Below are 24,487 nucleotides of genomic sequence, written 5' to 3' on the forward strand. Positions count from 1 at the left end.
CTGCAAACAGCAGTTGCAGTTGAGGTGTTGCTTGCAAATGAGGCTTTAATGTGTGATACAGAGCAGCTGTCACCATTAACCGCTGGTAAAAGCGGGTACAGGTGTCACCTGTCCCGACGCTCAGCTTTCTTAAAGTGTGAACTACATATTTGGAGAGGAGACTGCACCGTAGAAGCACCTGTTGAAACCCTGTGGGCACAAACAACCTCGAAAAGATTTGGGGCTGCTTCCATTGCAGCAATTTCCTATGAGTCATCTTGAACACGTCAAAAGTGAGGATTTCTTCTAGTTGGGGTACCATCCTTCGAAGCACTGGAGTCTCAAATTGATTAAGCAGTAGGCTGGCAGTGCTTGCAGCCTACTGTTACTGATACATTCCAGCTGGCAGTTATAGCCTGCCTCCCATTAGCAATGGTAGATGCTTATGATTAAATGAAGCCACCCACTACTTGTGAAATGAGCCCCCAGGCAACTCACGCCAGAAAAATTCTTCATATAGTCCTCCCCACTTCTCCTTACAATATGAAAACGTCAACAACCACTCGCTCACCAGAGCGGAGACTAACAGAGAACTGCTGGGTTCGGTTCACAGCAGTACACTGCGATTGAAGCCCAATGCCTCCTGCATTTATGGCGGATGCTCTGTGACCAAGCCACTGCTGTGGCGAACTGAGAGACGAAAAAAAGAAAAAGAAACACACACGCACGCAGAACATGAATGCTGCTTGCAAACATGGCTTTATTTTATTTGTGAGATAATTCACCTTTCATTCACTAGATTCCAAAAGGGTGCCCCAATTGCCTTTTTCTTTTAGTTTGTTACTACACAAGAACTAACTCCTCATTTCGAGGCATCTTCTTGCAATGCTGGTCTGGCATCACTGGTTTCATGTGCTGGAGGCCTTATATAACTTGGCAGCCTTTCCAGTGTGGTCTAGTAAGAGAAAATGAAAAAGACACATTTCATTAACGATGCAAGATTTGAAAGAGGCACGACAATGACGAGTGATCTCAGTTGTGATATAATCTTTTCTTAGGAACTCAAATAAAAAGAGTGCTTCATTGAGCAGCAGGCCATGAATATGAACCTTGCACCTACACTGCTGTCTACATTATACAACCTGCTACAGGAAAATAATTGGTGGGCATATTACAGCATTCTAAAAGCAGACTTCACCTCTCCAGTATGCATCATCAAGCAAAGCAATTGACTTATTTCACAAGGAATTTCATTACACCTCCCTAGGGCTGAAGGGCAAATGTGGTAAGACGTGGTAAGATGCATGACTGCACCATGAGAAACCTGCTTAGCCCTCGAGGTCAAAATGCAGGAAGCTGAGAATTTAAAGAAATCCAGCAATAGGAGTGGGGTTGAAGAGATATACCCCTTAACTTCCCCCTAAAATTCACTGAAAAAAAAATATACAATGGCATTGACCTTGGCATTCCAGTCGAGGTCGCCTTGAACCCAACGTACAGTGGGAAAGCCACGAAGACTACTGTCATAATGGTGCCGACAGGGCCACATCACATAACACTCGCCATGGTGAAATTGCTCGATTAAAACACAACATAGCGCTGCTTCCCAACTTCTGCTTTCTGTGAACTACCCAGAATTCAAAATGTGACTTCAACATCCACATTTTCCCAATGAAAGGAGCTTTGAAATTTTACTGCATGTGCACTGAAATTTTGTCTGACTATTCAAACAGAGTGGATCAGCTGAGCAAGAAATTAACTAAAAAAATTATGATCTATCCTGTATCCAGCAGCAGGTGGAAGCACTAATTAATCAGTGCTCACTATTGCTTTTCTCACTTGGAATGAATGTTTAACTTCCCTGATCACATTTTATTCCTATCCATGATGTTGATGTGCAGGCCTAAACTTCAGGTGTACGACGAATGTCTAGCTAGATGAGGAAACAAGCCGAACATGCTGCACAAGGAGACTGACAGTGCGGCATGGGAGACAAGGTGAGAAACGGCTGCTAGAGTCCCTGATGAAGATAGGTTTCCTTGAAATGTTGGCTCCGGCAACATTCATTGCCCTTCGTTGTCCTTGTTTATGTATCCTGTATTAGTAAGTTATCCTTCTACAATACCAAAAACGACACTCTTACTGCGACAATACACTTGGCAAGCCAGAAAAAGGCACAAAAAGAAAAGCGACAGGTGGCACCGCCACCTTGAATTTCCCGCACCAGCTTGCCATGACGTCACGGTTTTTGATGGAGTCTGCTGGAGTCTACTTATTTTTGGGTAAAAAATGGACTATATCTAGTCTAAAGGAGCCAAAGACTGAACATCGCAAACTCTGGAATTGAGCCAACGCCGCCAAAACATGCAAAGACCTAGATTTTCCTCTTTTAATGATCTACCTATTACTGCAATATCAATGACAATAGAGTTTCCAAAGAATCCTTTATCACTCTAAACTGATTTAGCTTTTCACTGTAGCGTCCCTTCAATCACTACTAAAGTCTGTCACACCAGCAATTCATCACTTGCACCAGAAACACCCACATATCACCATTATCACAAGCAAGTCCATTGATTGATGATCACCTCTGCATAACTGTAATGAAGAATAGTGCATAAGGGGGAGGGGGGGGGCGCTTGCCACATCAGAACATGTATGCCAGTTGAGGACTTCCCAGACAGTAACTGCCATGGTCATTATGCTTATTCATGCAGTGTGGTGCTACATATATAGCTACCTTGTACTCAATAGTGCGGCCATCTGCACTCAAGGCAGATAGAATTGTTCTGTTTCATGCCATGGAGTAGACGCAATGGTCACTCACTCTTGTACAGATACAGTGCCAATGATTGTTGCCTGAACTACCCAACATTAATTTACAACTGCATGCATGTGTAGATTGCCACATGGAAATGCAGGTTCTCCCAATGGCACACATGTGTGGCAACATTTGGTGCTTGGTGTGTCCAAAGCTGCCACAAAGATGAGCACCAGTTGAAGAGACATCTCACCTTTGTGACCTTCATGGCAACTCCTTCTGGAAGATTCCTCTGGACGTATTCGAGGTAGGTGTCTGCTGTGGAGCCTGTCAGATGCTTGAGCTGGAGCCAACATGGGAGGAAACAAGGTGTCAGTCAGGTAAGCTATTAAGGAGGCACCAAGAAACACAATCTAACAAAGAGTGGGTTGACAAATTGTACCATGTGCACAGGTTACAACAGAGATGACGATTGAGTCAATTTCAAGGTTGTGTGTTGCACGTGATGTCATGCGTGCAGAAAGCCAAAGTAAGCAAACACATCTGTATGTGTGTAGCTGCATCATTATAACCCTATTAAAGTCCACAGAAGGACGATGCCCTCTCCCAACAATGTCCAGGCACCCTAATCTTACTTCAGTCGATTCCATCTCATGCCTGCAAATATTCTCTTTTTATTCCACCAGAAAATCATCTGCCACCCATTCTGCTGTACTAACAGACCATTCATTACCTGCTCTATGCGTTACCTGACTTGCCCAACTAACTGCACCTCTTCCTCTTAGTCTGAACTAGAATATGAGCTCTTGCACTTGCTGTGTAACCCATACCGCCACCCTCCTGTCTCTTTAACATTTCACATGCCACTTTTCATTCTGTCGCTTACTGTACAGTCCTCAGCTTCCCTTTCAAGTTTTATTGTTACCTTCTGAGTTTTGGTAGAAAACTGGTAAGCCGCAATTCACAATTTAGGAGTGTTTGCCAAATGCACTCTATTTCTATTTTACTGCAGATTTCCTGCTTGCGAACTGGGCCCCTGTGGATACTCATCCTAAGATACTACGCAGTAGCAGCAAGAGAAATTGGTGGTCCCTCAGACATTCGGCTTAAGCTCACATCTTCTGGGTCGGAATTTGCTTTCAACTACTTGGCCTCTGCATGAAACACCTTAGTGATGCAAATTTTGGGAATCTGTATGTTGTGTACCAGAAATTGTCAGCAGTGTCTTCCAACATTCTGACAATGTTGACTGGTAAGCTGCAATTCACAATTGAGTAGTGTTTGCTGAATGCACTCTAGCCCATTTCTATTTCACTGCAGATGCTGGTTCAGTTTCTGTTACAATCTAGAATGCATTCACGAGACAATGCCCGCAGTTGCACATAATTGTGGCGAGACAATCCAGAAGCTATAAAGAGGCATGTAGCAGCACAAAGATGAATTAGCAGACCTAAAATGAGGCAGCTGCGTGCGCCATAAGCTACACGTCAAGAGAGAAAAAGAAATATAAACAAAATTTAAAGTCCGCAAGACAGTATGTCAGTCGATGTGTGGTGACATGGGAAACAAAGCCAGGCACAGTGACATGGGAAACAAAGCCAGGCACAGCTAGATAGTGTGGTTTCCAGACATACCCTATGCATTAGTGTTTTATTTAAGCTTTGTAGGTCACATGAGAAGTCATCCAACACAGGAAGTTGAGCTCAGCAATTTGCACTGATGGTTACAGAACAGCACAAACAGACACACAAACACATACGTGTTTACCAAAAGAGGACACTTGCACCCCTCTCCCCTCATTTTCGAAAGCAGGCGGTATCAACTGCAGACTGGCAAGTAAAGAAAAGAGAGAGAGAAACTGGGGCAAGGTTTTCTGTCAGAATAGCAGTTACGAAAGTAAAGTTTTTTTTTTATTATTATGTATCTACTGCTTGAGCTACAAGGATTGTTTTGTGTGCCTCGTCGTGACGCACCTTGCACACCTGCATCGCCAAGGAGGCTGCTGCTGAACAGTTTCCTTCAACACGAGTTTTAGCTTGCACCACTTGCATCATCCCGAGTTCCTTAGGGCTGGCTAATCAAGTTTCAAAACACAAAATTAGCATAGGTGTTTTAAACTTGACGGCGGGAGGACGAGTCCAGATAGAGTATTATAATTTACTGGTCCCTAATGGTTCATCATATGTGTTTGCTAATCAGAGCTGTTAATTGTAAATATAAATGTCACTGGCCCTGTCATTGAAATGCCACTGATATATTATCAGCCTCATCATCATCAGCCTATGTTATGTCCACTGCAGGATGAACCCTCTCCCTGCAATCTCCAATTACTACCTCTGTCCTGTGCCAACCGATTTTAACTTGTGCCTGTGAATTTCCTAATTTCATTGCCCCACCAAGTCTTTTGTTGTACTCGGCTGCACTTTCCTTACACACACACACAAACACACACACAAAGTAAATCACCGTTAGCTCAAACTCTGAAATATTGGTTAAGTCTAAATTTTTTCTGCCTGTGGTTTCAACCCATGTTTTTTTCACCATTTATTATTAAAGTGTTCAAAATCTCGGCTTTGAAAACACCAGGAAGAAGGCACCGAGGCTGTGTCGGCACCGTTGCTGGCACTAGCTTTATACAGTGGCAGCTCACTAGCCGTGCCTGACTCTGTGCCACGTGCTCCGCTTATCTTTCGCCCTTCTGTATTTCTATCACCGCTCGCACACACTTGGCTGCTCGCTGCCAATTTGCTGTCTTTCATTTTTCTTTTCAGCAGTTCATTAGCGAATTTCCGTTACATAGTTGAATATGTGTTTAGATTTCTTGTGCAAGTAATGTCAGCCTCTTTGAATATTCCAGCTCAAGGACAAGAATTATGCCAGCACCACGTCATTTTTGAAAATTCTGTAAAACTTAAAAACGATCACCTCGTATATATAAATAAATAAATATATATATATATATATATATATATATATATATATATATATATATAGAGAGAGAGAGAGAGAGAGAGAGAGAGAGAGAGAGAGAGAGAGAGAGGGTGATTATGGAGGCTTGTAGCTTGCCTTCCCCCCCTCCCCCACCAAGAACTAGTTGGTACACCAGTTCACACAGAGGGAAGTGACAGACTGTAGTGTGCTGGCCCTCATATATGATGCTATTACCAACACCTTTGCTGCTGCTAGTATTGCACGGAACATCAGAGTTATTGTTAAGCAAATAAAACAGATTCCAAGTAGAATAACCATTCAGCGATTATAACGAGTGTGTGCGCATGTGAGCAAGTGGACTTACTGTCGCAAAGCAACACAGGGACTCAAAAAGATGTTGCACTGAGGGGCTCTAAACTAAATTGGAACGCATGGGGTAAACGTGCACCAAAAGCTTGTCAGAGAAGAGTTCTTGCAATCCGCCTCCATCAGAATGTGGCGTCTATGGATAAGAATGAAATACACAACCTGCCATGGCCACTTTGCAATTGCAGCAAGCCCAAGTAAAACGCCAATGCAGCTAAGTGCATACAGCAACAGAACAACCTAGCACAGGGCGAGGGAATACCTCAATGACTTGAAAGTATGTCCTCATCTCGTACTGGACCATGTGCTTCTTCTTGCCGAACGGGGCCTTAAGCAGTGTCCACCTCTCGTTCACCTTGTTTGGCTGCCACCTGGAGAGGAGACAGAGAAGCACATCTGACTTTCACTGCACTTACACGCTGTAGCAACGTCCCCAAAAATACAACACAGCACACCTTGTCCCAGAAATGCTGAACACCATTCAGGTGTTGCTGCAAGTGATATAGCTCAAATGCATGGCCAATGCTTCTCGTCAACAATCGTCGGCACTTTGTGTCTAGGTAGGAACATGTTAAGCCTTTGGCTGTCAAAGCCTCCGAAATACCGAATGGGCGGTATTGTTGATACAGCTATCTGCAGACGCTCTAGTGACCAATAAATAAGCTGGACAAGTTTAGAAAGGTCAATAGACGGTGCTGGGTGTCCAGCTTCAGGATTTCTTTTTTAAATATTTGGTTGATATTTGTAGAGTGCTTGAGCATGCGTAATGTGCACTGCGACACCTATGCGCCTTGAAGCAGAGCAGTGGGTGCATTTCTCGTGTCAGATTCTGCTGAACCCCGGCAAGCAAAATCTATCGAGATGGTGCAGAGTGTGCAATGCAAAAAGAGAGAAAAGAACCAACAACAGGGAGAGGGTGAAAAGCGTAGTGCAGCTCTCCGCATGCCTGAGTATTTCAAGCTTTTCCATACAAAAATTAATGTGATTAGCAGTTGCAGTTGTAAATTGAAAAGAGCTTGTAAATAAAACTTATTTGTTTGCCTTTTTTCAGTGTTCATTACAGTAGAGCATTACTTAAAGAGCCCACAGCAGAATACTGCGTAGTGTGTGTGCAGCTGAAAAATAACTGGAATGAATGTCCACACAGCGTTTGTAGTATTTGGTAGCCAATGGGTCAGTGGCGTAGCCATAAATTTTTTTCAGGTGAGGCAACCACTTGACTGAAGTCAGAAAGTGGGAGGGAGAGAGGGGGAGTGGGGGCTGGGTAGGCTGCATTAGTCTGGTACAGAATTTTACAGTTTGGTACTTTAATTTCATGATGCATGCTAGAATTGGGAGCTTCAAATTCCAGGAGAAAGGTCCCAGCAATCCTGAACAGCTATTAACCACTGATGAAACATCAAAGGCTTAACTGCTACCAAGCATTGGTCATGCAGGCATAACAAACTACTAACGAATGCCTAGATGATATTGTACTCAAACAAAACAATTTCTGTAAAGCAAATGGCTTCTCACTGCGAAGTGCACACAGACTGAGGAACCTAATGCCATGCATGCAACATTTACTCTTACTGTTATCATGCAATCACTTCGCACAAGACACACTAGCTGTACCGAACACTCGTGAATGTTGTCGCCACCTTCACAGTGATGGGCCCTTCCTAATCAGATGGTACACCTGTCGCAAATGTTATTTTTGAGCTAATGCGGACATCACCCACTGCTGCAAAATGTGTGATGGACGCATAAACGGCAGCCAGGCCCTAGCACTGTAATTCTTAATAATGATGTGTGGCGCAAGGTTCAAGACATTGCAATTCAACTGGGCGATTGGTGACCATGCTCGTTGCTACTTGTCAGCTAAGTGTTGCTTTGCTTTCTGGGCACGAGTACGCCCAATAAAGCGTTCTATCCATCCCATTCATCCTTTCGGCTAGTGTTTCTGTTCGAGCACTGTCCTTACTTTGTGAGAAAATGAGCTCATGTAGGTATATACTAAGCTTACACAAACTACAAGAAAAGGTGTTCATGGTGGGTGGGCACTTATAACAGCATGACCATGCAGCTAGGGGAACCTTTCATGGGCCAACAAGCTTATCTTGCCAATGACATCATTAATGTAAATGAGCTAACAGAGCTGCTTTAGGTCAACAATCTAAGAAGGAAGAACTCACGTCCTTGAGACGCTGATGTCCAGAAGCTTTGCAGTCTCCAATGCATACCACTTGTAGCTCTCAAGGACTGCAGGGTCGTGACCTCTGACTTCAAGCTCAATTCTCTTGTAGAGCTTGTCAGGTTCACTGCTGTCTTCTGCAGTGACCTCTGACTGAACTTCTGACACAGGCAAGGCAGGATCCTGGAATCAGACCACGGAGACAGCCAAGACATTGGCCAACTGATTGGATTTGGCAGAAGCACTGCAGATAAATGCCGTTCTGACAAGTGTCAACTGCTACGTCAATGCATTTTCATGACACAGATGTTGAGGTTGTATTTTTCACAACTGAATTTTATTTTCAACAATGGTGCAGGAGAGCAGGTAAAGATTGGGCAAAAAGCTGAATTAACAGCTTGAGAGAATTGACACACGTTGGCATAATGGCCATTGAGGGAAAATAGTACAAACTGATACACTGTTGATTACAATGCATCTTACATAGGCACACATACAGACATAAACATGCATATGCATACATCTATGGCCTATACATGTATATCCATATGCGTATATATATGTAACTCGTGCCAAGCACAGAATTTCCGCTTAATTATATGCAACATTATACTGCTGGGCTTTAGTTCTGCGGTGGAACGTGTGCCCTAAAGTGAACAAGAACTTGAGTAACTTTGCTAATTAGCTAACACCAAACCACGATTTGTCGTGCAAGTAATTTTGCTTCTTCAAGTAATTCAGCTGACATGGAATATCTTTAATGATGGAGTTGGTGCAATCACTTGGTGCAATTATACAAAAACTAATTATGGAAGATTGAAACGCCCCAGCCTTATCAAATTAAAATTTAATACCTCGCAATCTAAGCGCCGTTAACTCACAGATGCTTACCTGTCCAGCTGCCTGGTTAGCCGTGATTTGTGAACATAGTCGTACTTGAGGTGCGGTGAGCAGACCGCTCAATCGAAACCGCTGCGCCGGCAACACACATCGAACAGTACTCGCGGTAAGGACGTCAGACCATAAACTGCTCCTCACACCGCTGGTCAGGACCTGGAATATTAAAAATAAACAAAAACTAATTAGTATGAGGCGCCAGTGTAGGCAAGTTAATATTCGTATGGGACACAGACATTCGACAGTAACTAAAGTTGCGAACGTCTTAATTGCGAAGACAAGCTGTCTAGTTTCATGCAGGCGACACCAACTTTCTGAAACTCTATGAAAGGACATCTGCCTTTGTTTTCCTTGGTCTAATACAAAACTCCTGTCGCTAAAACGCATGCTGAAGTTGGGAACTAGCGGATGGCAACGCTAAGTACGGTAAGCACGCTCGGCAATTCGCTGACACAGAGTTGCATGTTTCAGCGAGCAGACGCTAACGCACGTACCCTGCCGACAGAGAAAACCTTGGAACACATAGTGCCGGAGAGTTTAATCCCGCGTAATTCACGAACGCATCACAACAACGCACGTGCTCAAACCGTGCACGGCAGAGGATGCAGACGCCATCAAACAAACTCAGCGGAACCGGAAAACCACAGAGAAAGGGAAAACCGTGCGAATAAGCTGCTAGACTTCTATGTAAAGTCCACGCAAGAACTATCGTGAGGCAAGCGCTTGAATAAAAATATTAGCTTTGAATAAAAATATTAGAGGTTTGCGCGCGCTGGCAGCTTTTGCTCCAGAGGATAGCGCCGCTAAGCTAACAGAGGTCGCGATGGCTGCGCAAAGCTATAGCAAGCAGCAATGGAAAAGAAACCTGCCATGAGTAACTACTTAAGAGGAAAAAACGAACAGGAAAGAAACACTTTATGATAACTCAAAAGGAAGCTCATTCCTTTCAAGAGCTTGGAAGCGCAACCCACCGCCCCGTTCCAAAGGGGACGCTCATAACATCCATCCCCCTATCCATCCAGCCACTTCCACTTCCGTCAAAATTTTGGCTCAGCTGTTTTGGATGTTTTCTTCGTAGCACTGCACCTTGTAAACAGTCTCTTTGTTCTTGGAGTGAAAGGTGTATTCTCGCGCTGTAGTGTAATGCGTTATCGCGGAAGACAACATCGTGCAGGGATAGACTGCCTAAAGCCGCTGCCCCTCACAACGTGAGGCTATAGTGATATTTTAGGCCATCGGAGCAGAGGAGTGAAAACTTCAGACTCGGAAGAGGACCGAAGCAAGCGTAGTCGCAAGTGCTCCGCGACCTTCACCCAGCCCGTGGATTACACTCTGTGCGTAGTACATCTTCGTGTACCGTGCGATGCGTTGCTTAATCGCCGCTTTGCACAACAAAGAGCTTGATCTTTTCGCGTGTTGTTGTGCGCCCACAAAGCTTTCTTGAGCTGGCTGTTCCGGGACGAAAGTGTCCCGAGCGGCGAGTTGACACGGCGCTCCGCTAACCCAGAGTGTCGCGCGATATTTTGGACGCTTTCCATGGGAAAAATGTAGGTTGCCCCCGCCGTTGGTGCCTCTCGTTTACTTTCGTTGGCGTCTGCCTGGCCCTTGCTTTCACGTGCGCTTGTCCCTTTCCATCTGCTTTGTAGGCGTTCTCAATGTTGTGCGTTAAACTAAAATGTACCCGATCTCCAATTTCACCTACGCTATCGCACGCCCACGCTGTTTTGTGAGCACGGATGCCAGGTCGTCTGTATGACTTTTACGATTTTCGAAAATACTTGTGTCCATGTCATATGCTCGTATCGCGTGCTTTCGGTTGTAGCTGATTCATGGTTTGAGTGCTACCCCCGCCCTTTTTTTTGGTTTGCTAATTTCTTGATACTTTCAAACTGTCGTGATTTCGATCGCACGCCGTGAGTTGTATTGACTGTCGTGCGTCATGCTTCACTGCAACCCGCGTGCCAACCTGCGCCAGCACCCGCATTGCGTAGTAAATACGGAAGTGTTGGTACTGCAGCGATTGAAATGTCTTGTGAGGCAATTTTTTTTTCTTGTTAATTTCTGGCCTTAGACGGCAGTGTTTGCTTGCAAAAGCCATCCTTCCATTCGATATTTACCACATGTGGCACGCCTGTTACTGTAAACGCGGCGTATTACTTTAGTAATGCGCCTTGTCACCACATCACCTTCCTGAATGCGTCCTGTGATCAACCTCATCTTCCTGGAACACCACTTGCGTACTAAGTTTCATTATTAACTTATATATGTGTACACGCGCATAACGCGGAATATTTTCAGGGACAGCTGTGTCGTGCGGTTTTAGTTGCGGCAGTGAGATAGTCAAGATATGGGAAGCGGTTTTTGCGAAGGTCTTGGGCGCGGCGCCTCTGGGGCACTCGGATCCCTTGCCCCCCTCCCTAAGCCTGTTTCACAGAGCGGTGGAAATTTTCGCGCTGGGAGCGTACCGAGTATAACACAGTAAAGTAAACCTCGGCGTGACCCATTTCACGCCACATGGTTCGGCGCGCGCGCGTGTGTTTATTTCAGATGCGCGCTAAACTCGGATCATGGGCGAGCAGCTCGAAGAGGTGGCCGTGGGAACGCGCGTTTCTTGTGACCGTCACTACGGCGTGGTACGCTACTGCGGACCGGTAGTGGACACTAAGGGTAAGAGAGCGCTGCCTTCTTGTTTGCTGTTTCGTTTTCTTTCATGTGAAACACGCCGAACAACAGGTCTCATTTCGATGGGTCTCCCAACTGTCGTGTGCATCACAGAGAAGGGGCATACGAGTCTCTTGGATCGAAGTTTATATATGCGTCATCTGTCAGCTTCCACAGGATTGTAAAGCAAGGCATTGCATTTGTGACACTGGTATGGGTTGCAGAGATTGATTGCTGTCGTCGACGCACACATCAAGGATCATTTGAATCACTAATACTGCAGCAGTTTCGCATGTTAAATGTTTGTCACCGAGTTATTTTTGGATAGAGTAGCCCACAATTAGATTGGATGTGGCAGATTTTCACTAGAATAGAGGAATTTGGCCGGCTCAACAGCAGTAGCATTTGTATACCCCCTTGACAGTGTAACTTTGGCACCGATGTCGACTCAGTAATGTATGCCTTATTACAAAAAAATAAAAAAAGAAGGGCCAACTGGCCTTTACTTTTTTGTGATACAATGTACAGCTTCTGAGTTGCTGTTTTTACACCATTTTCTCCTAGTGGCACAGCCAAGCCAAGGAATGTACACACTGCGTATTGTGATTTGCAGTCGTGACTACAGCTCTTTTATTTATTTCTTCACTTTTAATTTTTTTTTTGCTAGCGAGATATGCTAAGCACAAAAATGGTTGCTGAGTGTGAAAACTTACAACTGCTAAATTGATAAGGGTGTGCTTCACCACAAGCAGCATGTCATCGATCTCAATCATGGTTTCACTATTATTCCATCCTTTTTTCTAATACTTTCTGTGCATTTTGGAAAACTTGCCTTGGAGGTAAAGGCTCATTTACAACGGCACCTGACAGTGGTCGCGCGACCAGGTTGGCTGCAAAGTGACTGGTTGCAAATGGTTGCTTTCCTAGAAAAGCACTGCTCACCATATTGCGTGCAAATTAGGTGCCTTCACTTCTGTGCAATTTACACTCTTGGGATCCTGACTGTTTCGCTTCCTGTAATATGTGTTTTTCCTGTGTTGACTTTCGTCCTCTGTGATCTGCAAAGCACCCAGAAAGAGGAAGAGTTATCTAATTTCACTTTTCAACAGCGACACTTAAGTCAAGCCTCAAACAATCTTTAAATGAGGCATTCGCTTCAGCATTTTGTGCTTAGTGTACTGATGTCCTGTGTTGTCCTCCTTGTTCATTGGAGCTATTCCTTGGAAGAACTAAGAAATCCAGAAGCGAGAGAAAAAAAGTGCAGCGAGTTAACTCACTCAGCAACACGTCATTAAGGACTAAGTTCTGCTTTGCTGTGTCCTTGCTTTCTTGCCGTTTTCCAGCCAAGGAATTTAGTAAGTACCACTTTAACCTTCGTGCGATTCATGCATTGTTTCAAAAGTGCTGGACGATCATGTGTTGTGTTGTCATAACATTTCTGTGCTACCCTAGGAGTTCGTTATGCACCCGCCATGGTTACTTAGTGGCTTTGGGGCTGCGCTTCTAAGCACGAGGTCACGGGATCACATCCCAGCCACCGTGACTGCATTTCGATGGGGGCAAAATGCAAGAACACCAGTGTACTTAGATTTAGATTTACAACACTGCGGTGTGCCTGGTAATCAGATCGCGGTTTTGGCACGTAGAACCCCGCAATTTTTTAGGAATTCGTTATGCGAGATCCTCATTCCATATGCAAAAAGAAGCAGCCTTGTACTATTGCAATTGGTGCCATCATAAATTGTGCTAATGTAGGTTGCAATTACATCATTACTGGTAGTGTGCCATTGTCATTGAAAATGATGATACCTTGTAATTTTGTGCACATTATTTCTGTCACGATTGCAGGCACGTGGCTGGGCATTGAATGGGAAGACCCATACCGTGGCAAGCACAATGGATGCCACAATGGTGTCCAGTACTTTCACACAAGGTGTGACGGCAAGTTTAATTGAAAGATGTTACAAGTGCTTTGAATATAGTTCCATATAAGGCCTCAGTGCATACGTTAAGCCCTCTTGTGTCTTGTGGTAGTCTTCGGAACTGAAAAAGGAAGTTCTTAAAAAATTTTACACATTGAATACCATTCTTAGTATGGTGGAGATGTTTGTCCTTTGTACTGAATTGTGCCGCAACCCCTTAAGGATTTCGATGGCCTCAGCTCGTCATGTAAAATTGCCACGTTTTGGCTTATAATGAGCACACCTTGTCGTGCATTTCGCTACTTTCTGTATGGCTCATAACAAAAAGAGTCCACCAAAGGTTTTTTTTTTTTATAACTTAGATTGGCAGCAGCCGTTCTATCGTCTGTGCTTCCTTTTTTTTTTTTTTTTCACACTAGGTGGCAGCTAGTGATCCCGACGCGGTTGTGCCATTGTGTCTTCTGCTACCTGAAATGGAACAGAAATGGGAAAAAATATTTGTAAGAAAGCCATGATCTGGTTTAGGTGGTGTGAGAAAACTCATTTTGTGTTTTGAACACTAACATACCTGCTAGTTGTACGCAGTAGTTTGCGCAGCATCAGTAGAGGAACACTACAATCCGAACAATCTTTTTCACAAGGTTCCAAGCAGTTCATAATTGTAAATAATTATTATTTGGCATACAAGGGTTTTAGAGATCTCTTTGTTCTTGAAACATGTTTTTGAAGTATTTCAGGTCATAAAGAAAGCCGTTTGGTACTTTTTCTATGAGGAAAAGATATGTTCTTCAGGGTGAATGGTACAACTTGAGATGGTCAGTTCAGATGGTAATGTGTTACTGGAAAAAAAAAAAAAAGCTTAGGCACATAATGAGATTAATCTATGAACACTTTTTTTTTTTATTTTGCGTCCTCAACAGAATACATCTTATGATTGTCATGGTGGCATGATGATGACAGCTTTCGGCATGGCTCATGGCTGGACACATTGAGAGTCAAAAGAACTAATAATTGTTGCCATATGAATGTGAGCGGATGTCCAATGTCCAGGCAAGCAAGTAATGTTAATTTAAATCTTCCTAATTGTAGCACTGTTTATGGGGAGTGATTATTATAGTTTTTTGGCACAATAACTTGGAACACAGTGCTAGTTGAAATGAAAGTTACCAGATGATTTGGCCTTGCTTGTAATCAATTTTGCATGTCCAGTCAAACGTATTAGCCCTCTGTCTCTTCAATCATTCTTTTTTTAATTGCAACAGTGTTGTTTCTTGTTGAGAAAACCTGTTCACGTTTTATCCATGTGTAATTGGACCACATACAGATGCATAAGCTACGTCCAAGTATTTTGTATATACTGTATGTATTTCTTCAGTTGTATTAGTAAAGCTCATTTTTCTTTGATTGACAAATAAAAAGTGGTGAGCGCAAATAAATACAGAAGTGAAACGGAGGTGCCACCTGACACTAACCGTAATGGCCATAGGGGCCAACAATATTTCGAGTATGTACAGTGCTCACGGATTGAAATAGGACACGGAGCATTTAGTACAACACTACATATGTGCAAAGTAGGCGAGAGCACCATGTCATGTCGCTAGGAATTTGGTCACCAAAGGTGACGAGGACTCCGATGGAAGTGTACGCGCCAGAATTACGTCGATGTGACACGAACTGCAGCCGGTTGAAGCGAAAGTATGCGCATTACTTAGCCCTAATATGACGCGTTTCATTCCGTGAGCACTGTACATATGTAAATTTTTTGCCACCAACCAAAATTTACAAAAAAATTTATTTCTGCCTCAGTCAGTTAAAAATAAGGTTTACTTATAAGACAGAAGAAATACATAGAGTGCATACAAAATTCTTGGACTAATACTTTGTGCAGCTAGTATGTGGCCCAGTAGAGAAATTTGCATGTTCAAGCATGCAGATTTTTCTCAACAAGAAGCAATGCTGGTTTAAGCTGAATATGTGTGACTAAGAAACGTATATCTGTAGCTAAGGGCTCGTGTTGAACTCTTGTCGGTACACAGGTCGGAGACGGGCGGGTCGTTCATTCGTCCGCAGAAGGTGGAGCGGACGCTGAGCGTCGCCGATGCGGTGCGCGAGAAGTACTTCTCATCTCTATCCGATATAGAGGCACCCAGCCTCAGTGAAGACAAAGACGTGCTGCTCTTGGAGTTCACGCGGAACCGGAATGTTGAGTTTGTCGGCCCCGAGAAGATCACTGCCATTCTCAGGTGTGTGGACCGAGCAGGGGTGGGGTAGTTCCAGGAGTGCGCAATTATGCTTAGACGTAGTCTTTGATTGTTAGTTTGATAGCAATCCCAAATATCTTAGTGAGCTGTGACCTTGGTTGTCTCAGCCTGCATAGTCTAGTGCACTTGAAGCATATGCAGTGGTTGTAGTCGAGACTACAGTATGGCAAACGTATTAAAAGGTTCACCTCATTAGTAATAAAGCCAGTATAACTCTTCTTTTTTCATTTGTGTAAAAAAAAAAAAAAGTGGCTGATGCGTGGCATTATGTAGAAACCTGCACGTAAAAATTTATGTGCAGGCCTTGTCATTGGTGTCCTTTATTTGTGGTTGTGAGGACGATGAAATACTGTTAAAGGTGGTGGAAAAGGGGGGGGGGTGAAGGCCTGCAGGGTCATAACTGTATTCATCTGCCTTTGTCCGCAAGCCCCACCTGAATATGACTTCATGAGATGTACTGTTATGTTGATCCCTGAAGTGCTTGTCCATATACTGTCTGTATGCAGCAAAATCTATTGACACATCTTTTGCATTGACACACTGCGTGTGTCATGTAAGAACTGAAAAAAAAAAAAGTGCGTGAGAGCTGTGAGCTCACCAAATCGGGAATTACACTGGAACTGTAAAAACACGCTGTGTCCAAAGCAGAAAATTTGGCAAGCAATGTGAACAGCAAGAGCAAAAAGAACATGCAACCCACTTCTGTGGCATTCCCGTGTTGCATGCTGAATTCACCATGACCAGACCACCAAGATCACCAAGATCAGACCACACGCATGCTTCCCACTGCGTGCTCACTCCTAGCCCCCTCTGTGTAAATGCCTTTGCAGACTTCACTTTCTCTTGAGCTATTGAGAATGCTCCGAAATGCCCAAGTTGAATGTGGCTTCTATCTGTTAGTCAAGCCGGTGCAGGACAAAGCCAGTCCACACCATGTAGTGAGGCCAGACTGGAGCAAATGAGCGTGAGCCCTCGCTCAAGCCCGTTCACAGAGCAAACGGTGTGCATAGACACCACAGTTGCACGTAGCTGCAGTCTGCTACGTGGCGTAGGTACTACGTCCACTGCAAGGTGCTGCAATGAGTACTCTGACGGAGTGCACCGTAGCTCGCGGAGGACAACCGCACGGCAAAGGCACCAAAATCGGAAATAGTGGCATCTACATGAACATCCAAAATCAAATTGGAACTACACACCACGATGACATTCAATAGGTGGAGCATTGTGCGCATGGTTCGCTCCGCCGTAGCCTTCACAGTGCAATCGATTGAGGAACGAGAGGAAGCCCTGTGTAGGGGACGTTTGATTGCCAATAATGCCTAATCTGCTGAATGCATTGAAGTACTTTTCTTTTTTATTTCTGAAATAGTCTATTTCAACTCCCAAGTGCACTTCTCGACTTTGATAAAACATAGTTCAGGGCCTCCTTAAGGTACCTGCTAGATTGCGCAGCATATTTGCCACCACAGGACAGTGCTGGACTCGTTTGCATTCTTGTTTTGGTATTTTTTTCTTCCCTGTGAATTTACACCGGAATAGGTTGGGAACATGCTATTTCATGCTCTGCACGTTGCGATGGTTTGGTTTGCAGCCGTGGCGAGACTATACGCGAGGTGGTCCTCGCAAATATGCCCGTGGACCGGCCTGGCAACGATGGTGAGCTGGCGAGCCTGGTGCCCAAGCTGCACTGCCTGGTGCTCACCCACACCATGCTGTCGTCATGGGAACAGGTGGCGCAGATCACCCGTCAGCTGCCGTACTTGTCAGAGCTGCACCTCAGGTAGGCACAATAGGCTCCTTCTCGTGTCTACAAATGCAGGCTAATTTTTCGGTCCAGCTTGATTTATTAAGACTCCCCAGTGGCACTGTTATCTACTCCAGAAAAACAATGAACCGTATTTTCATATGTGTAAGTTGCGCCTCCTCTTTTTCGCGACTTTAGAAGAAAAAATAGGTATATATAAGGTGCACCTGTGCAACTTCATTAACTTGGTCACCATGTTGAAACGTCATTACACATGCTTGTACAACCATTGCAAAACGTCGTAAGGCTCTAAATTTCTGCAAACAACATTTTTAAGAGCTGCAAATTGTAGCAGAGTAAAACTCGAACCAACGCTCCTTTTAGGCACAGGAGACTGGCATTTATAGCACTTCACTCTTAAGACATCGAATGCACCCTCTGATGCACTGTCAAAAATTTGTCACTTCGGTCAGCAGCGTCGTTGGGTTACCATTGTTGGCCTCTGAATAACTTCTATGCAATGCAACATTGTAAGTATATTGAAGCACGTTGCTGGTGTTACCTCTGCGACATACTCTCCAACAGCAATCACATCACACTTTAACATGCGCATACAAAAGTGGACCGGAAGGCAGAACCACTGCGACAATTACTAGACTGCCGGGACTTCTCCCTCACAGGCAAATGATAATGATGATAAGTCCTGCTTTATTTTTAAGCATATAGATGTCGGGCACCGCAGCTAAATAGTGAAAAATTGTGGTGCCTGTTAAAAAAATTTATTGCGTCAGTTCCGTGGGTTCTGAGAGTTCTCACCCGTGCTCTTGGGACAAAGGAACAACAACACAGTAGTGCAAACAATCACAAGGGCATTTATTGCACCTTTCATAGATCAATGACTGCTAGCCAAGTTGCTATCCCCAAAACATGCCAATGGGCGCTCGACAAATCTAGGAAGCCAGACTCACTGCGACCGGATAACGAGCGAATGTGTTCGCCCCATGCTGGACACCAATGCCTGGTCGTTCGTGTGTACGGTCACACGAACGGTCGCGCGTTCGAATGAGGCCTTGTGAGACGGTCTCGCAGAAGCATGGATCGGTGCACACGCGCAGCGTCCGCGCCACTTGCTGTTCCCGAACCAGAGAGAAAGAGCCTTCTCCTTTCCGGGCCCAAGTAACTCCGCCGTTAGGCGGTGTTAGCAGCACAACACTCGCGGCATCTCTCGTACTGCGCTTCAACCAGACCGACTGCCGCGGGCATCAGGCCACGCGGCGAAGCCGGGTTGCAGGAGACGGGAGCTATGCGGGAAAACAACTTATCAGGGGATGCGCGAGAGTCTCGCATCCCAACGACGGAACCGAGGACGATGCGCTTTGGGAGGGCGGTGACAGCGGCCGCGACAGTAATTCCCAGTCGGACCTCTCGACCAGTGATTCTGACTAGAACATGCATGGCCGAATCTGGCTGGTCAAAGTACGTGCTAATTCTGTTAAATAAGCAAGTACCCTTCGTTTGTGCTATAGTTTATTTCCTTTTTAATGTATATACCGCATGCATTACTACATATTGATCGTCATTTCGGATGTGTTCACGAAATCTCCGTGTAATTTGCGCACCCCCTTTTCGGAGCTCTAAAATTGCGAAAAAGAACTACGCAAATTATGCGAGTAAATACAGTATAACATGGAGGCATTCAGGCGTTCGGCTGCACTCAAAAGGCGTCCTATGGTGTCGTGTGGCATCAGGGTCGATAGCACCATCGCATTGGAGCTCTGCAAACTAACTGCTCTTAATTGCCCATGCCAGCTATTCGGCTGAGAGCATCCCACATTGAAAACAACTGCGCTGAGTACCACGCAGATTGAGACTTCTATCACCACATTACATGCATAGCTTGCGAATCACTGCCTGCTAATTACGAAACGGGGTGTAGTGGTAGATGTGGCCCATTTCATGTCGCACCCGCATGTGACTACGGCATGCACCTGGCCTCGTCAATTATTATGCACCATCTTGCTTCATTTTCCCCATACCGTTTCACACCCTCGAGTCAAGTTGTTGTTCTCTGTTGCAGCAAGAACATGCTGGAGATACCAAAGGAGCCTGCAGAACTTCGGGACTACTTCCGGTCCGTCAGGCAGATGGTCCTGCGAGGTGTTGGCTACAGCTGGGACCAGGTGGGTGATCTCTGCATTTCCCCATTTCATGGATAGCAAAGCCTTGAAGGCCATCTGAAATGAAATTTCCCTTTAGCTAAATTGGTAATAAATGTGTAGTATGTACTACTGAACCAATGTTGGTGAAGCTGCAGGACTGGTAATTGTCAAATTTTCTTATAAGCAGCCTTTAAGTGGAACCTAAGCAGACGACGCATGCACCTGGTGGCTGGCAGATATGACACAGCACATTGCCTCAGAGATCTTTCAGCTCACTGCGGGCAGCTACAGGCAACGACTCATCTTGCAGGTCGCTTCGTGGAGTTGCACATTCTCAGTCATGTTACACTTTCAGTGAGTGGTGGTTGGGTGGCATATTTAAAAGCTTTGGCATAAAAGAACATCTATGTTTACTAGTTTTTCATTACACATACACTTGTGTTTCAAACATAAAAATTTGCATGGAGGCTTCTCTATATCTATGCTATCTGAAAAGTGTAAATCTCAGTTTATTCAGGTTTAATCTGATTTGTAATTTACAGATTCAGGGAATTGGAGGCATGCTAAATTTTTATGTTATAAAATCTGATGCACATTACATTTGGTTGCCTATTGTTTTGCACTATGAAACCATAAAAACTAAGTGTGCATTTAAAGGGACGCTGAAACAATTTTGACGATGTGGTACAAACGTACTGAGTCGTTACGGTTGGCTGTTCTGATCACTGACAGATTTAAGCACTTCGCATAAAGCGTGAAACTTATTATAAGGTTTTAAAAACCTACATCGCTGCCAATCACAGTGGCACTACTTCCCTGGGGTTTCCCTAGGCTATGTGATGTTTGGTGGCCATATGGTGTCAGTAACTTGTGCTATCCGATTGGCTGCCCAAAGCGTGTCTTCAATAATTTTTCCAACTTTATGGTGAAGAAATGTTGTTCGTGATAGCTGGAATGCTAGTTAATTTGTTTCTACGAAAAAGAAAGTGACAGAAAGAGAATGCACAAGGAGAATTTCTCACTATAGCACTCGGCACAGAGCAAATTTTGTCTGATTGTGTTACAACATGCTCCGTGTTGACACGAGCTGTGCGGTCTGTATTGGTCTTGATCTGTGTTGAAAACGTAGCGATTGGCAACACGTCAAGCTGTGACATCATGTCCCTCTGCAAGGCAAAATGCGAGTGGAGTGACTGCAGTGCTGGTTGTTGGCGTCCGATTGGCACCAGCATTTACGCGTTTGCGGCCGTCGCTTCAAGCCGAAGGATTACTAGCACAACATAGTTTAGCACGTCCAGTATTTGGGTAGACGCAAGCATAAGCCTGTGTGTTTTACGGGATGAGCAAAGGCGCAGACGTGAATGATCCGCACAATGCAGCCACCCGGTGGCGCACAGCTCAACCAAACACAGAGCTAATATAGCAGTAACCAAGTGTATTCTACTTTGCTGCTGGTGTAAACTTTTCGAAGGAGCATAATCGTGAACAAGGCTGTATTTTCAAATGTTTGAAATGTTTTGCACTTAGTTACAGAAATATTAACTCTGTGGTTGGCCTGGTAAGCTCTCTGCCACCAGGCGGCTGGACCATGTAGACCAATCAGGTCACTCGCGCATGTTTACACTTAAACTTTTTTATCACATCAATAGTAGTATGAAGGGGCTTTAGGTTACGCCTCCACCCATCCGTCAAAATGCCCAGCTTGCCTGTTGTTACCAGAATAGCACACATGCTCGGTGCTGCAACAGAATGCTTGCAATGTGCGCTGATTTGATAGCTCTCGCTTTGTATCGACGGCCAGACGGCTGGCGGAGAGGTCGGAAAGGCTTCGCGTGCTGGCTCTAATACTCCTGTCGAACGGGCAAGTTAAGTACACTTACGGGGAGTGCACTTCGGGACCTTGAGTCACACTTTAGGCAACGTGCTTTTTAACGGGAAAACAGAGTGCACTCGCAGTAAAAAAAAATGGCGACAGACTAAGAGCGCGTTTTTTAAAGATATAAATTAACAAGAGAAAGCTGCTAAAAAGCGATTGTGTTAAATAGAATTATATACAAAAACAAACTTCATCTATTTGTCTCAACTAAAAACGAAGATGTTTTTATTATAAGTGTGTTGCAAGTCAATGCTGGCCAAGACGAATGCCTAGCAAATCCAAAACAACATGGCAGCGTGCAGCGAGGCGGCAGTTGATCCTCATTTTGAGCTGCCATATTCACGACACACTCGGCGCACAATTTCAGAGGACAGACGACAGCGAGCTTCTAAGAGCGGTCACCCAAAGCGGCGCAAAGACGGCGAGTTCGATATTTAGCTACACTGCAAAATGCCACGCACACGGCGCAAAGCACGACCGGCGTGGTCAGCACGCTTTCACACCAAAATAAACACGAACTGAATGAACATGGCGGCGCCGCAGTGCCGCATCATTCTGGCGCCGTTAGTTGCGTACATGATAAATTCGTTTCTTTATCGTGCTGTTTCGCTTCTTGCTAAACACAAGTTATATTGTTAAAAGCTGTTCAATAGCTGAAATGAACTTCTGTGTCCTTTTTCTATGCATTACATTTTGCGTCGTTGAAAGCGTTGGCGGCGAGGCTAGGCCAGCTAGGCACTCCTTCAAACCGTTGGCGGCGAGGCTACACACTCGGCCAGCAAAGTGCGTTCCGTGAACGTACTCCGACTTGAGTGCACTCGTCTGAGAGTATACTCCACTGCGACGTTAAGATTTGAGAAAGTGCACTTAAAAACCGAGTGCACTCGCCATAAGTGCACTTGCCCGCTTGACAGGGGTATAAGACAACCGGAAGCAGAGAGCACGACGTCACATCATGACGCAGAGCCTAGTGAAGGCAGAGCTTAGCCCCTATCACTTGGTGAATGAGTTGAAGAGAAAAAGCATGGCTAGGGAGGACGGTAACTTTTAATTGTCCGTAGCTCTCTTAATGTGAGACGCTTTACTTAAGTTGTGGCTCAAATGTTTTACTGTAGCTGTACCCTTCGCATCTACAGAATTTGTCCGAACTGTTTCAGGGACCCTTTAATTCGAGGGCGCATTAGGCTCAGTTAAATACTGTCGAGGGAAGCAGTGTGGTGTGTTTGGATATTTTTATGCTTCTAATACAGCTCGCTAGATAATTAGATAAATTTTGTTGATGCTGTCAAGATTGAAACAACGTGAGTCAACTGTACGAACATTCTTGACCCTAAAGAAGCTGATTGCTAGAAGCCAGACATCTGTGCAGTGTCATTTCAATGAATTTCACTGTTTTTTTTTTTTTGAGGTTGCGGGAACAGTAGAATGTCATAGTTGGAAACGTCCTTGTCCTGCTGCAGGCCCTGCAGTGTGCAGAGATGTGGCCCTGGGTCAGGAACTTGGTTCTGTCCCTGAACGGCATCAGTGTTCTGCGGCCGCCACCCGAGACGCTGTTTCAGCAGCTCGAATGCCTCTCACTACAGGACAACCCTCTCTCCTCCTGGGAGACTGTCTGCCATCTGGGACGTTTGCCAAGGTGAGCTAGTGTGCCTGTTTAAATTCCAGTCCTTGCACTTGAATGGCCATTAAGCCTGGGTCGTCTTTGCTGTTCCAGGTGTACTGCTGCTTGTGTGCTCCATTTAAAGGCAATTATTCATTAAAGGGGCCATGATGCCCAATTTTTGAGCTTGAGTTACGCATTGCATGCAGGCCAGTAGCCAGGAATTATTTCGGAGTTTTAGATAGACCCACGCTCTTTTGTTGGCTGTAAATGTCCCCTCGACTTTCTGAGTTTTTTTCATCTTACTGCATTCATTTTCACTAGGTTTCCCAAAACACAGATGATTTTTCTCCGCTTCTCGGTGTGCAGCGCGTTCGTGCGTGCATATAATTAAGGAACACCTACTAGGGCAGTCTCATATACGAGACACGCTTGGCGTGCAAAACGAGGGCTCGAACCACCGCAGCAACGTCAGAAACGGTTCTGAATGACGGCCAGTATGCTTGTTAGGCATCTCAGTGTTAATACTGTGCCTGGAGATAGCACTTGCATGCCAGTATAATTAAGAAACGCATGCTATGTCCCATAACAGTAACCCCTTTTCATTTTTGGTATGCCTCACCACATAACAAGGCTGTATTGCGGTAAAACTGACTAAGCAAGTTTGAATTGATTGGAGAAGGCAACTTTTGAGATCAAAATAAGGGAAGTTAGGGACCATAGAAATTTATGGGTGCTGGCTGGGACCTTCAGTCGGGATCGAATAACTGCAAAATCGAATTAACCAGAGTCAAATTGACGGAAGTCTACTGTGATGTTTGTTCTCCAAGTTACGGTGCTTAAGACTTGTAGATATATGTAATTTTAAGTGGTTATTTTAAATGTGAAATCAATATTTGTTGTCTAATTTAGTTGTAATATTATTAACATTTTCTTTACTTAATTTTGCGGAAGAGCTTTCAAAAAATAGTTTCCTCAGATTTTGCTAAACTGGGGTATCAATGACTAGTGCATTCAAAGAATAGTCCCAGAAACTTGAGTTAACACTACCACTTTAGTGCCAACTTTGAAGTCTTGCTACTCTTGTTCTAAAGTAGACAGAGAAATAAGGTTAGATCTTATTGGATTTCTTGAATCGTGCACTAGCCATCGATACC

The 24,487-nt window shown here is 44.6% G+C and overlaps 2 protein-coding genes across 3 annotated transcripts in view; one reads left to right on the forward strand and one right to left on the reverse strand.

Moving 5' to 3' along the window:
- Positions 1–719: 719 nt before the first annotated feature.
- On the reverse strand, positions 720–9,909 carry mRpS10 (mitochondrial ribosomal protein S10). Its single transcript, XM_050181881.3, has 6 exons — positions 9,602–9,909; positions 9,102–9,263; positions 8,212–8,393; positions 6,300–6,408; positions 2,994–3,083; positions 720–934 (listed from the first exon to the last, which is right to left on the reverse strand). Exons 1-6 carry the CDS (start codon positions 9,629–9,631, stop codon positions 842–844), a joined length of 666 nt encoding a protein of 221 aa, XP_050037838.1. The 5' UTR covers positions 9,632–9,909; the 3' UTR covers positions 720–841.
- Positions 9,910–10,108: 199 nt separating this feature from the next.
- Positions 10,109–24,487, forward strand: part of LOC126533778 (tubulin-specific chaperone E-like) — a 30,479-nt gene continuing 16,100 nt past the window's right edge. The window contains exons 1-7 of one of the 2 annotated variants that reach the window (XM_050180975.3): positions 10,109–10,441; positions 11,655–11,774; positions 13,617–13,701; positions 15,727–15,933; positions 17,543–17,731; positions 19,773–19,875; positions 23,191–23,366. In XM_050180975.3, coding sequence (XP_050036932.1) covers positions 11,675–11,774; positions 13,617–13,701; positions 15,727–15,933; positions 17,543–17,731; positions 19,773–19,875; positions 23,191–23,366 — 860 coding nt within the window. In that variant the 5' untranslated portion in view covers positions 10,109–10,441; positions 11,655–11,674. The other variant, XM_055072324.2, reaches the window with a different exon arrangement.

This window comes from Dermacentor andersoni, chromosome 7 (assembly GCF_023375885.2).
Source record: "Dermacentor andersoni chromosome 7, qqDerAnde1_hic_scaffold, whole genome shotgun sequence".
Lineage (NCBI taxonomy): Eukaryota > Metazoa > Arthropoda > Arachnida > Ixodida > Ixodidae > Dermacentor > Dermacentor andersoni.